A 14,186-nucleotide genomic window follows, 5' to 3' on the forward strand; every position below is an offset into this window, starting at 1 on the left:
TGAGATTTGTCAGGATTGAAAGACATGTTCCACTTGTATGCCCAGTCTGTGATTTTGTCCAGGTCTGCAGAGAGTGAGGAGGCTGCAGACTGCCGATCTGAGGGATGAAGAATGGAGCGACAGAGAGTAGAGTCATCAGCAAAGAGATAGAGAGGATTTTCAAGAGAGTCAGAGAGATCATTGATGAAGACCAGAAAAAGCACAGGGCCCAGAACACTGCCTTGGGGAACTCCAGCCTGAACAGGAAGAGGAGATGAGAGAAACCCATTTAGGGCCACACGTTGACTACGACTAGAGAGGAAGTCCGCCAGCCACGCGTGGAGATTTCCATGGATACCAAAAGAGGAGAGTTTAGTGAGCAGAGCGGGGTGCCAGACCGTATCGAAGGCACGTGATATGTCAAGGGAGACAGCTCTAATTTCCTGTTTGGCATTGAGGACCTCCATCCATTGTTGAGAAAGCAGAAGCAGCATGTCCAGAGTAGAGTGACCAGGTCTGAAACCAAATTGATTATCAGAGATCAAGCCATTGGAGAAGAGGAAAGATTTCATATCTGAAGCAATGATGGATTCCATGACTTTGCTGATAATTGGGAGAAGGCTGATTGGTCTGTAGTTGCTGGGATCTTTTTTTGTGCAAAGCGGTGATGTTGGCAGATTTCCAAGCAGATGGCAGATGACCTTGAGCAAAAGAGAGGGTGAAGAGAACAGAGAGAGGGAGTGAAAGAGCGGAAGAACAGGATTTTAGGACCCGTGGGCTGATGCCGTCAGGTCCAGTTGCAGAATCAGAGTCGAGGGTTGACAGAAACTTTTCCACCTTGTCAGGAGAAAAGGACACAGAGTCCAGGAGCAGCTGGGTACGACTGGGTACTGTGGGTACAGAGAGGGATGGGTTTGGGACACAAGATTTAGAGGCAAACACAGAGTTGAGGCATTCAGCTTTTTCACGTGCGGAATCAGCCGTGTGGCCGTTTGAGGTGAGGGAGGGGATGGAGGGGGAACAAACACCAGAAACAGATTTGACCAGACACCACCAGGATTTGGAAGAGGGAGACAGATAAGAGAGTTCTGTCCTGAGAACGGAGAGATATTGTTTCCTGGCTCTCCTGAGGGTGGACACACACTTGTTTCGGGCTTTGTGAAAGGAAATGAGATTTCCTTCCGTTGGATTTGCTTTCCAGGAGACGAAAGCAAGTTGTTTCTGGGCAATAGCCTCACCACAAGATTCCGTGTACCATGGACGGGAGGAAGGGTATGACAACTGAAGATGAGATGGGATAAATCTGTGCATGAGAGAGAGCAATTTACTTTGGAAGAATTCCCAGAATGAGTTGATGTCAGAGGCGGTAGAGATGGGAGACCATCTCCCGATCTGAGGGATGTCCAGATGATTGATGGCTGCTTGAATACCGTGCCAGTTGGCCTGAGTGAAATGCCAGACTCGTCGACGCTGAGGAGGCTCTCTGAGAATGGTCAGAGAGATGTCCACTTTAACAAGCACATGATCAGATGAGCCGATTGGAGCAGAAGAAGAGCAGCAGACATTTTCAGGGAAGTTTGTCATAACCAAGTACAGAAGAGAAGATGCTCCATTGACTGAGATCCGGGTCGGGAAATTGACAGATTGTGTGATCATCACACAATCATCACACATTGCTCAATAGAAAACGCTAGATCTGTGACCGATTACAGTTCAGTCTTTCATTTTGGCAATGATGCTCTGGATTGTGCGCACAGGCCTATATGTTGTATCAATGGTCACACATGACCATGCTGCTTCGATTGGAAAATCTGGAAAAGCAAATGAATAATTAAATAAATGCAAAAGGCCTTGGTGACAATGCTGTTAGCCCTCCTGGCCATTTTTGGTCATTTGAAGCCAGGAAGAAGAGACCAATTATAGCCATTACAGAGTAGTATGTTTCACATAAACTTCATCTTACATCTTCTTCATCTTCAAAATATTCCTGTTAAATCTTCATTATTGGCCGATTGGCCTCTTCATTAGAGGTCCTCAATGCCAAACAGGAAATCAGAGCTGTCTCCCTTGACATATCACGTGCCTTCGATACGGTCTGGCACCCAGCTCTGCTCACCAAACTCTCCTCCTATGGTATCCATGGAAATCTCCACGCATGGCTTGCAGACTTCCTCTCTGGTCGTAGGCAACGTGTGGCCCTGAATGGGTTTCTCTCATCTCCTCTTCCTGTTCAGGCTTGAGTTCCCCAAGGCAGTGTTCTGGGCCCTGTGCTTTTTCTGGTCTTCATGAATGATCTCTCTGACTCTCTGGAAAAAGCTCTCTATCTCTTTGCTGATGACTCCACTCTCTGCCACTCCATTCCTCATCCCTCAGATCGGCAGTCTGCAGCCTCCTCACTCTCTGCAGACCTGGACAAAATCACAGACTGGGCAAACAAGTGGAACATGTCTTTCAATCCTGACAAATCTCACACTCTCACTATGTCTCTCCGAAAAGAACGACTGGACAACCCTCCCATCCACTTTCTTTACGATCCTCTCCAAGAAGTTCTGTCACTCAAGCTTTTGGGTCTCACTATCTGCCATGATCTTTCCTGGGAAAACCACATTTCCAAGCTGGCCTCCAACGCCAGTCGCCGACTGGACATCCTCCTTCGTGCGAAGTCCTTCCTTGGCACACCTGAGCTCCTCACCACATACAAGGCTTTCATCCGCAGCTCTATGTAATACTGTTCCCCCCTCTGGACCGGTGCTCCTGCCTCACACCTAGCTCGTCTTCACGCTGTTGAAACCAAAGCTTTCAGAATCATTGGAATCTCCTGCGATGAAGATAACTCCGAGGGCCTTTCACTTACTCACCGCAGGCAGGTTGGTGGTCTTTCTGTCTTCTACCGACTCCTCTCCGGCCTTGTTCCCCCTCCCCCCCCCCCCCCAGCTCTCTCTGTGCTCTGTCCCCCAAATATTCCTACAGGTCGCACAAGATCTGCCAGCAACCCTCTTATGGTTAAACTGCCAAAATGAAGACTCTCTGCACACCTTCACTCTTTCATTCCCCTTTTTTCCGGCCTCTGGAACAAACTCCCTCACTCTCTTCAATCCCACTCCTCCCTCCAGGTCTTTAAAACAGCTGTTCACCACCATCTCTTATCTTCCCCCAATCCAAAACCTTGATCTTTTCTACCCCCTCTAATTTCACCCCAGATCCACTTTTTTGAAATACCGACTTCTTTCCTGGAAGTCCTTGCAGTGTCCGTGTGTTTTATACCTCTCCCACCCCCACCCCTTCCCGTGCCTCCTCCCCCCAAGCCCTCTCCCTCCCACAGATCTCCCAATGTCCCTGCTGTCAAATGTTATACTTGTGTGCTTCCCTCTCTCTCCCCGTCTTGTCTACCGCTCCCCTTATTGTGTGTTTTATGTCTGTTTGATTTTTTGGGTGATTAATATTCGCTCTTTCATGAGCCTCGACCTTGTATACAAAAAAAAAACTCACCCTCTTGAATCCTCATTTGTTTGTGGCTCACCCTTTCTTACACGCATCTCTCACCAAGTTGGAGAAGAAGTATCCAATGTACTCTTGTATTCAATCTTTATAATTTGCAGTAATCGTTTGTTTAGTAGCTCATGTGGTTTGATTTGGATGTCTGAAGGTTCACTCCCATTGTTACTGTGATGTTGTTTTCTCGCAGAAATCTAGTATTGATCTTCCTAAAGCTTTAGCATCAGGGCTTCTTCAAAGACACTCAGAGAAAGGCCTGACCTTTGGCCACCCTGCCCTTTCCGATTTCCTGACTGCTCGGCACGCGGCAAGTAGCCCCGGTACTCCGAACAATCCAATTTCTGTGCTTACGGCCCATCTATCCAGTGCGGAGACTGTGCTCAATTCCTGGCGCCTCCTCATTCTTACCGCTGGGCAGGGCATGGAGCCTGCTGCCGCCATCCTAAAGCACATTGCCACGACGGCAAATTCTCTCCCAACAACAGGTGTGCACGTACACACACTGAAACATGCTTACGCGGTTCTCATTAGTGTCATGGGTTATGAAATGAAACACATCGTTGAACAGACTGGGCCCACAAGATGGTGCATTTACAATTGCTCTTGACAAGTTTGATCTGTACAAAATAATCGTATTGTTCATCGATTATGAACAATATTATTTGGAGATTTATTTGTTGTGAATCACGTGCTTGATGTGACCAACATTTTTCTCGTGCACTTCCTCAAATTATAAACTGCCCCTTCAATGAATATGAGACCACCGCTCTCTTGGTGCGACGAATCATCATTTCCTTTTCGCCATTATTGAGCGGTACTTTTTTTTTAATGCAAGATCTAAAGCTCGTAATGGAGCTGCCACACACACGGATATACCGACGAGACAAACACTTGACACAGCCACTGAACTTGGGGGAAGTGCCGTCACTTCCTGGGATACTCTGTGTACCAGTGACGTCACAACAATGGCGCCGCCTTTCTCATCACACTCAGCGGGGCATTTCCAACTTCTGGGGATTGTCCATGTTCTATCCTTGTCAAGCAAGGAAGCAGCACATATCATTTATATAGTCGTTGGTATGATTCGGCTGGGGTTTGAACCCACGTCCTCCCAGACTCGGAGCGGACGCTCTAACCATGACACCACCGTTCTGGTTGAATATTCTGGATTTTCAGAATCCCTGAACCAAACATTCTGTCCGTTTACGATACCATTTGACTCTGGGTTTAAGTGGCGAGCAATCCCTGCGTACCGACCTCCAAAGAACAGAAAACCGTTTTAAGGGCTACTGTAAAAGACTTGCTTCCATCAGGTCAGAATTTTGTATCAGTTTTCTTATTTAATTTTGGTACATTAAGTCGAGGCTCAGGGAAGAGCTAGAACCCAGAAGAGAACAGGAATGGAACAGAAAGAACATGGTGGAAAGGGGGAGAACACAGCGACAGAAGGGTTGAAGGACACAACAGAGGGAGATTTGGAGGAAAAATGGACGAGGAGAATGGGAGGAGGACACATGGGGTGAACAAGGTGGATACAAACTCTAGCACAGCCGGAAGAGCAGGTGGAAACCAGGGATGGAACAGAAATGGAACAAAAACCAAAAGAGAGGAAGAGGGAATAAAACAACAAGTTGGAAAGGAATGGATACGCTTGGGAAGGGTTAATGAGAGTAAGGCATCTCTAGTCAATAATTCCATAATTAACCTTTTTGTTTTCCTTATTTCACAGGGAACAAGAACAAAGCCGATGAATATTCTGTCAGCCTCACGAGGGACCTCGTCTTTCTTGCTCTCTCGGCATTCGAAGAGGCAATCCGTAAAGTGGACGATAAAGAAGAGTGCGACGACAAGTTGCAAACGGCAATGAAAGCCGTCCTTTCCAAGCATAATCTGCATCTTTTTCAGGTAACAGGTGCTGCTTGGTAAGTGGGAGGTAGAAGTTTGGGTTTTTGTACACACTACGCAGAATGTTTTTGGGATAGATACGTTTGTGTAATGGAGACCATCTGTTGGTACGTCACAATGTTTCTTGAATATCAAACGTTTACCTATTTTGAAACACCCCAGGACAACGAGATGTTTTTTTTTCACCGCCGCTCAAAATTCACTCTTTCAAACATTTATAGTTTTCCACGCATGGCTTGGAAAACCATGATTTGATTTTATATTTGATTTTATAAATTGATTTTATAAATGTAAGAAGCTAAATATGAGTGACATTCGAAGGAATTTCATCATAGGCCCTCAGGCCAATCAAATCTGTGCAATGGTTGCCAACCTATGGCTGTTTGTCCGTGCTCTATCCTTTAAAATGCTGATCAAGCACGGAAGCAGCACGTACCATTTTTAAAGTCTTGGTATGACTCGGCCGGGGTTCTAAGCTCCTACCTCCCAGACCTTGAGCGGACACTCTAACCATTACACCACCATGTCTGGTTCAAAGGATGACGTCGACATGACGTTATTATTCTAGAAAATCAGGATATTATTGCAGAATCAAGACAATACCATTGCAGAAATTTTCATCATTGACATATAATTTATTTTTACATATTTTTAATTAAACCAAATTATTGTGCCTTTTCCATTTGGCCTTTAATGATCCTGATCTTTCCAACTTCTGTCTCAATTTGCCCCACCTGTTTCATATACAGGAAGTAGGGCAGTTTTAATTTACCATAAATGGCCCAAGCGGATTATAAAGACCGATTGGTTTAGGCAATGAAGAAGTGGTATTATTGTGACGTCACTTACAATCGGAATATTTTACTTTTGAAGAAAAACAAAATTTGCCTTTTACTGTTTCAAATATGATTGATAAGCACCTTTTTTTTTTTTTTTTTTCTTTCTTTTTTTTTATACAAGCTAACGTCTTTTTCAAAACTACTCTGACATAAAACACAGACCTTACATCTTTTATTTATAACATGGTGGTTTTTGGTAAAAGGGGTTCAGGTGGTTAGGCTCAATGGCCGAGTCAAGACAACACAGACTTCTACTTCCTTTATTCTGGATCATCTGGCTTTTCCAAACTCATGGTGTGATAAATGACCCAACCTCTTTTCTATTCCAGGCCAATAAACTTTGCATTCTTTTCAGATGTGATATCTTACTACTTCTTCTTCTTCTTCTTCTTCTTCTTACATAGATTACTTACCCCTTCTTCTTCTTCTTTATTTAGATTACTTAGATATGAATTCTTCCACCGATGCCCCTTTTCTTTCTACCAGAATGACATCATCAGTCCTCCAGTTTCCCACCAACTTCTAATGTTGTTCCGCCGTGCCCGGTCAGTTCTACCTTCGCTGCATACCTTGCAACTACACCTTGGCTATGGTCCGTTGGGTGAGGTGAAGAAATGCGAGGAGAAAGAAGAGAAAAACGACAAGCGAGGAGCTGAAGCTGATTCAGCTGATGTTGAGGGAGCAAAGGAGGCTGAGAGAGAGAAAGTGGAGAATGAGAAAAAGAAGATTCTAGAAGGGTCCCGAGTAACCTCAGCGTTGTCGGGCTGCCAGACAGTAAAATTGAACCTCGGAGATTCTACCTGTGAGGCTCATCTGCAATTGCTGGCTCCAGAACTAGTGGAACGGATTCATTCCGTAAGCATCTCTTCGGCAGTTGGCTCCCTGGGCCCGCCACTTCTCGCCAAAATGTCTTCCTTGGAGAAAATCGAGGTCGTTGGAAGACAGGGTAAGGCTTTTATTTTCTTTCTTGCTTTGGATCTTTTTCACAATTATTTTTCTGCCGCGCTGCTGTGAAGCATCAAGTATTTTCATCCGGATTTAGAGTCAAACTTGAGACCTTTGGCCTTGGATCTCATTTCACTCAATTGGATTTATTACTCTTAAATTTTCTTCATCATTCAACGATTTCATATTTCTTCATCATAGCCTGGCGTTGGCTTAGCGGTTAGGGTGCCGGCTTGGGATCCCAGGATCCTGGGTTTGAATCCCGGTCGATCGCTAAATTAACACCAGTACAGGGGGTTGACTCAGCCTGTCATCCTTCCGAGGTCGGCAAATTGAGTACCAGCTTGCTGGGATGAATGATCCCGGTGTGTACCCCGGTTTAGAATAGGTACACCGTATCCCTGCGCATAATAAGAGCGTGATCAAGGGTTGGCGTCAGGAAGGGCATCCGGCCATAAAAACATTGCCTCAAACAGGGAACCATGATTGTCATGGGGCCCGCAAGGCTAACCCCCGCTCTAGCGGGGAAAATGGCCTTAAAACGATCATTCATTCATTCATATTTCATTCATTCAACGATCATTTGCAAATTTGTATTTCAGCAAAATTGTATCTCAGTCATTTGATTGTAAGGAAAATGCCCATAAGCTCCATTAGTCCAGATAATCTCATTAAGCAGTTAAATGGAGCATTAAACAATGCTCTTGAGCTTTAATGAAATAGGCAAGCTATCTCTGGCACCCTGGCCAAATTCCAAATTCAAGCTCCAACCTACATGGGGCACTGCATCAGCAGCACAGCTGCACCCATAGGAGATGATGCTACCTGCAGCGTGCAGCCATGTGCTGCATACTGTACCAAAGAAGTTCCCATGAGATTTCTTTTTCACTTCTGAGAGTAAATTTTAACATAATTTTAATTTCCCTTCCATCGTTCTTGGCTACGGTACTTCCTAAAATGTAATGTGTTGCTCTGCTTTGAGCTTCCATTTACAGTTTCAGCAAGTCGAGATTTCAATTAATGAATTATTAATTATTGTAATGGTAATGTGAGCTGATTATGGGATGTGAGCTCTGATTGTGGGCTGGCAGGTTGGCCTAGACTTTAGAGGTACGCACACTCGCCTCTGAGCTGTCTAGCCAGGGTTCGAATCCCGAACCGGCTATAAACTGTCATCCTGATGTTTCCCAGGCAGGGTGATTCATCAATGTGTGTGCCGACCCTTTCTTGTTTGTGCCGTCCCTGAAGTCCTATCCGCCGTTTCACCCTCACTCGTTGATTCCAATTTTAATTCTTCCTATCTCTCTTCTTCACGATGAAACTGCATTTTATGCCTACGCCGATGAAGCCGCCAGAGGCATCGTGTTTTTGGGTTGTCCATCCAGCTCTCCAACCGTCCGTCCGCACACGATAGCTTTTCGTTACTTCGATAACTTGAGAACGGCTGAAGGGATCTTAGTCAAACGCGGTGCAGGTATGTATAATGAGGTAAAGATGAACTGATTCGAATTTGGGGGCACAAGGTCAAAGGTCAGAGGTCATGCTAGGTAAAAATCCTGTTTCCGCATCAACTTGTGAACCGGTGATGGGATTTTGACCAACTTTTTACAAGTATGTATTATGATGCAAAGATGAACTGATTTGATTTTGGGGTTAAGAGGTCATCGGTCAGAGGTCATGGGTCAGGTAAAAATGTGATAACTTGAGAACAGCTGAAGGGATTTAAATCAAACTTGGTACAAGTATGTATAATGATGTAACAATGTGGGCGGAGGCATATCGGTCGACGTCGTGACGTCAAAGAGTGTCATTCTAGTTTTCATGATGTTTTCTTCTTGAACTTGCTTGTCACTCAAATTATTCATGCCACTCTTCGTCAGTGATTTATCTGCAATCCTCTTCCAATTAAACTATTTGATGAAATTGAACCTCTTTTTACAAAGATTTGTTTATCCATATCTTCACTCGTGCTCTGATGTCTTTCGTTTTTCCATCGTTGTCTCCCATCAGCTCTGAGTCCCTTTTCGGAGGCAGAACCCTTGCTCTTAGCTGTTCGTCAGCATCCAGCTTTGTCCCACATTACCCTGACGCGACTCATCCTGGGAGACACCGGACTTACAGATCACCTCAAGGCACTTCCTACTGTCAATTCTCTCAGTCTGCGAGAAATGGTCCTTGGTCCCTGTGGACTTGAATGCCTTTGTAAGATTGCTTTGCACTGTTTTATCACACCAACCTCTTTTTATTTTTCTTCAATGAACGACATTGTACCAGGAGTTTGACATTTGGCCCATATTGGCAGAATCTATATCTATCTATAATTCCAGTAATCTCTGTGTGTATGTCTGTATGTATGTCTGTGACCGCTGTTTCTCGACAACCACGGGTCCGATATACTTGAAACTTGCCAGGTATATTGCTGGGGACCCGAGGATGTGCCTTTTCAAGGTTTCATATTAATCGGACAAGTAGTTACCGAGCTATGTCCAAAAAACGATTCAACCAATCAGAGAGCAGCGAGTTATCACGTGTGCCGAACGTGGCGAACAGACTCTGCCTCGGACGGCACATTTGAGAGCGTATTCATTTATTTCACGTTGGCAAACTATGTTGCCGCTATGTTGGCGTTAAACTATGTTTTAAAACTAATTAAAACTAATTTGCGATTCTTTCGCTTTCCTGTGCGTTTGTGCACGCTATGGCGATTTCTTTACCAAACTCCGCAAGCCGTTCGCTTTGGACCAAACCATTTCATGTAAATAGAGGGGGGGGATTGTCACCGTACTCGCAAGCCGTTCGCTTTGGACCAAACCATTTCATGTAAATAGAGGGGGGGGGATTGTCACCGTACTCGCAAGCCGTTCGCTTTGGACCAAACCATTTCATGTAAATAGAGGGGGGGGGGATTGTCACCGTACTCGCAAGCCGTTCGCTTTGGACCAAACCATTTCATGTAAATAGAGGGGGGGGATTGTCACCGTACTCGCAAGCCGTTCGCTTTGGCTTTGCGAATGGACCAAACCATTTCATGTAAATAGAGGGGGGGGATATAATTTTAGATATATATATAGTACGGGCACGCCCTAGTATATATAACACAGTTTGTGTGTGTGTGTGTGTGTGTGTGTGTGTGTGTGTGTGTGTGTGTGTGTGTGTGTGTGTGTGTGTGTGTGTGTGTGTGTGTGTGTATGTAATGTTACCGATAGACTCCTAAACGGAGAGGCTCACGTGCTTGATATTTGGCATAGACATGGCCATTGAGCCCGGGAAGAACATGGCCGACCTAAAAAAAAACATTTCATAATATTTTTTTACCATATTTTTACCTCAGCACATTTCAGCGAGGAATATTATGCACGGAATCTGAGGCGGTGGCAGAGCAGCGCGCTGATTCGCTCAGAGCGATCACGTGATGTTCCTTGCCGCCATAAACTCACAGTTACGCGTTCGCACGTAATTCAGAGCGAAAAGCGATTGCGTTTTTTCACATTTCAGCGAGGAACATTGCCATTCACACCACATAGGTTTTTTTTTCTTTCATCTTTAGATCCATATTTTTTTTCAGCGAGGAATATTATACACGGAATCTGAGGCGGTGGCAGTGCAGCGCGCTGATTCGCTCAGAGCGATCACGTGATGTTCCAATTCCCGCCGCCAGACCATTGAACATAAAACACAGTTTGTGTGTGTGTAATGTTACCGATAGACTCCTAAACGGAGAGGCTCACGTACTTGATATTTGGCACAGACATGGCCATTGAGCCTGGGAAGGACATGGCCTACCTAAAAATATTTGACGAGATCCATATTTTTTATTCATATTTACCTCAGCGCATTTCAGCAAGGAATATTATACACGGAATCTGACCTGGTGGCAGAGCAGCGCGCTGATTCGCTCAGAGCGATCACGTGATGCTCCATTCCCGCCGCCAGACCATTGAACATAAAACACAGTTTGTGTGTGTGTAATGTTGTAATGTGTGGATTGTACGGGTCTCCCTTCCCCCGCCCGGCAACGCCGGTACTGGAGGGCGTCACAGGATCGGCGAGTCTCCAAAATCCGCTTCGTGCTGTTGCGAAGATGCAGGACGATGTCGCGATTGTTGTGCTGCTCTCCGACCATGAGAACTGCAACGTCATTGTTGACTGGCCCTCCCCTTCCCTCCCCCTTCCCCCTCCCCCCTCCGTCCTCCCTTCCCCCTTCACCCTACCCCCTCCCCTTCTCCCCTCACTCTCCCCCTCCCTTTTCCCCCTCCCCCTCCCTTTTCCCCCTCCCCCTCCCCCCCTCCCCCTTCCCCTCTCCTCACCCCTCCCCCTCCCACCCTCTCCTCCCCTCCCCCTCCCCCTCCCCCTCCCCCTCTTCTCCCCTCCCCCCCTCTTCTCCCCTCCCCCCCTCTCCTCCCCTCCCCCCCGTTCCCCTCCCCTCCCCTTCCCCCTCCCTTCCCCTCCCCCACCCGGCAATGCCGGGTACTTCTGCTAGTCTCCAATAATTCTAATTTAGGAAGCTCTACAAAAACATGTTTGATTTTATTACCTCCGCCATCGAAGGTGGATGGAGGTTATGTTTTCACCCCTGTCTCTTTGTTTGTCTGTGAACAAGATATCTCAAAAAGTTGTGGACGGATTTGGACGAAATTTGGCGGAGAGGTTGGGTATGTGACGAGGACGAAATGATTAGATGTTGGTGAAAATCCAGATTCTGATCCGGCTGCTAGAAGTTTTTAAGTGATTCTTCACCATTGGGAGATAGGGCCAAAAACTATACATAGCATGATATCTCAAAAAGTTATGGACGGATTTGGACGAAATTTGGCGGAGAGGTTGGGTATGTGACGAGGACGAAATGATTAGATGTTGTTGAAAATCCAGATTCTGATCCGGCTGCCAGAAGTTTTTAAGTGATTCTTCACCATTGGGAGATAGGGCCAAAAACGATACATAGCATGATATCTCAAAAAGTTATGGACGGATTTGGACGAAACTTCGAGAATAGATTGGGTGTGTGATAAGACCGAATCGATTCGTTTTGGTGAATATCTGAATATGGATTCGGATACGAGAATTATTTAATTTTTAAAGTGATTCTTCAACATTGAGAGATCGGGTGAAAAGCGATATGTAACATGATATTTAAAAAAGTTATGGACTAGTTATGACTAAACTTGGTGGATGAGTTGGTTAGGTGACAAGAACCCGATTAGATTTTGGTTCAGGTCCGAATCCAGATCCGGCCTATCAGTGGATACAAAACATAAACTGTTCAGCCTGGTGGAGGTGTGCGCTCGACCGAGTGCCAGTATAGTTCCATTTGTAATGGCGTCGTTGTTGTTCTATGTCTCTTCCATCTTATCAAATGCCAATTCATCTCATCACCCTCTTCCTTGACTGGTATATGCACCAGTCAGTCATATTTTCCCAAGTGAGAATTATTTAACATGTTTAAATTTCCCTTGTTTTTTTTTTTATGTACCCTGCCAGGGTAACTTTGAACTTTACTGAGGAATTATGGGAGCGTGCACTGAAGCAAAATGTTACCAATTTAAACGTCATCACGTAACGTCCATTGCACTGAATATAGGATTAGAATCAATTCGTTTTCTATTTGACGATGAATAACCAAAATATATTTTTGAAAAGTTGTTGAAAATAGCTCCAGTTAACGGTCTGTCAACCATGTCGATGTGATTATCTGACTTTCTCCCCAGTGTCCGACCTCTCAGCATTGTCCAATCTTGAAGAACTGGATTTGTCTGGCACTAGATGTTCCCGTAGAGGAATCCCAGACCAAACCGGAGAGCAAAACGAAGACAACATGGAAGTAAAAGGGTTGAATTGTTTGTCAAAGCTACAAAATTTAAAAACTTTGAACTTTTCCTGTTGCCAACTCCATACGACTCAGCTCGCGTCATTGGGTAAGCAAGTCGATCATCGTTCTCTTGTACCGTTTCATGTTTACGAGGTGATTGTGAAATAGCAATTGTGTATCTGCAATGTGCTGTGGACATTTCCTGTTCATCCATATCTCATTTATTCCTCCCCTCCTCCTCCATCTCCTCCATCTCCTCCAGTCTCCTCGGTTTCTTCTCTCCAAAAACTAAAAAAACTCGACCTATCCTGGAACTCTCTGGCTGGTGTTTTTTCATCTCTGACTCAGGACCTGTCCCACTTGCCCCAGATGCACTGCCTTATCCTATCAGGCTGCCAGATCCACCGAAGTGACATTCAAGCTCTTGGTGAGAAAAGAACCTAATTCGCAACGATCACAATCCATTGTGTTGTCTTGTCAAATTAATCCTGTTAGCAGCTCACTAAGGAAGCTACATTGGAATGGTATTTTTTGGACAAATTCTGACCAAATTCTAATTCGTTGGTTATTATCTCCATGTGTGGGTTTCACAAGGTGGAACAGAGCCCTCCCAGGTCTGAAAGTCTTCGTGTGTGTGTGTGTGTGTGTGTGTGTGTGTGTGTGTGTGTGTGTGTGTGTGTGTGTGTGTGTGTGTGTGTGTGTGTGTGTGTGCGTGCGCATTTTGCATCACCCTGAAGCAGCTATAAGTACAGTTCAACAACGTGAAATTAATTTAACCGTAAGCTGGTTTTTTCCTTTAATATGGAGTATGTTGTTATGGATCTGGCTTTAGGGGTTAAATGAGGTTTAGTTTATAATAGTTATTTCAGTAGTACATGTTCAGCATAAATGTACGTAATAAGTGATTGACCAGGCAGTGTCGAATCCGTCTAAGAGAGGTCCTCTCGTCTCCCTTCACAAAATGTTTGTGTCTAAGCGCCCACCTCACCACCTGTGTGTTTTCTTCCATGAGCCTTAGTTCCTGTACAAAAACTAAACTTCAAAGAGATTGGAACTCAAATGTGGCCCAGGATTTTTTTTTTACTTTTGCGTAATCATGTGAAATGGTTTCCACATATTATTTCGTCATACAGCATTTGCAAAGAGTTTATTGATGAAAGTATGACAAACATCAGCGATTATGTGTGTTCGTCAAGAATGGGATCTTTGCGTCATAC

At 45.0% G+C, this 14,186-nt stretch overlaps 1 protein-coding gene across 1 annotated transcript in view; it reads left to right on the forward strand.

The window, feature by feature from the left end:
- LOC137421159 (uncharacterized) overlaps positions 1-14,186 on the forward strand; it is a 58,639-nt gene that overhangs the window by 39,227 nt on the left and 5,226 nt on the right. Inside the window, exons 11-16 of the mRNA XM_068106938.2 lie at positions 3,665-3,959; positions 5,204-5,379; positions 6,705-7,164; positions 9,174-9,365; positions 12,869-13,075; positions 13,232-13,396. Coding sequence (XP_067963039.2) covers positions 3,665-3,959; positions 5,204-5,379; positions 6,705-7,164; positions 9,174-9,365; positions 12,869-13,075; positions 13,232-13,396 — 1,495 coding nt within the window. The remainder of the gene's footprint in view (positions 1-3,664; positions 3,960-5,203; positions 5,380-6,704; positions 7,165-9,173; positions 9,366-12,868; positions 13,076-13,231; positions 13,397-14,186) is intronic.

This window comes from Myxine glutinosa, chromosome 2 (assembly GCF_964187855.1).
Source record: "Myxine glutinosa chromosome 2, kmMyxGlut1.1, whole genome shotgun sequence".
In the NCBI taxonomy this organism is placed as follows: Eukaryota; Metazoa; Chordata; class Myxini; order Myxiniformes; family Myxinidae; genus Myxine; species Myxine glutinosa.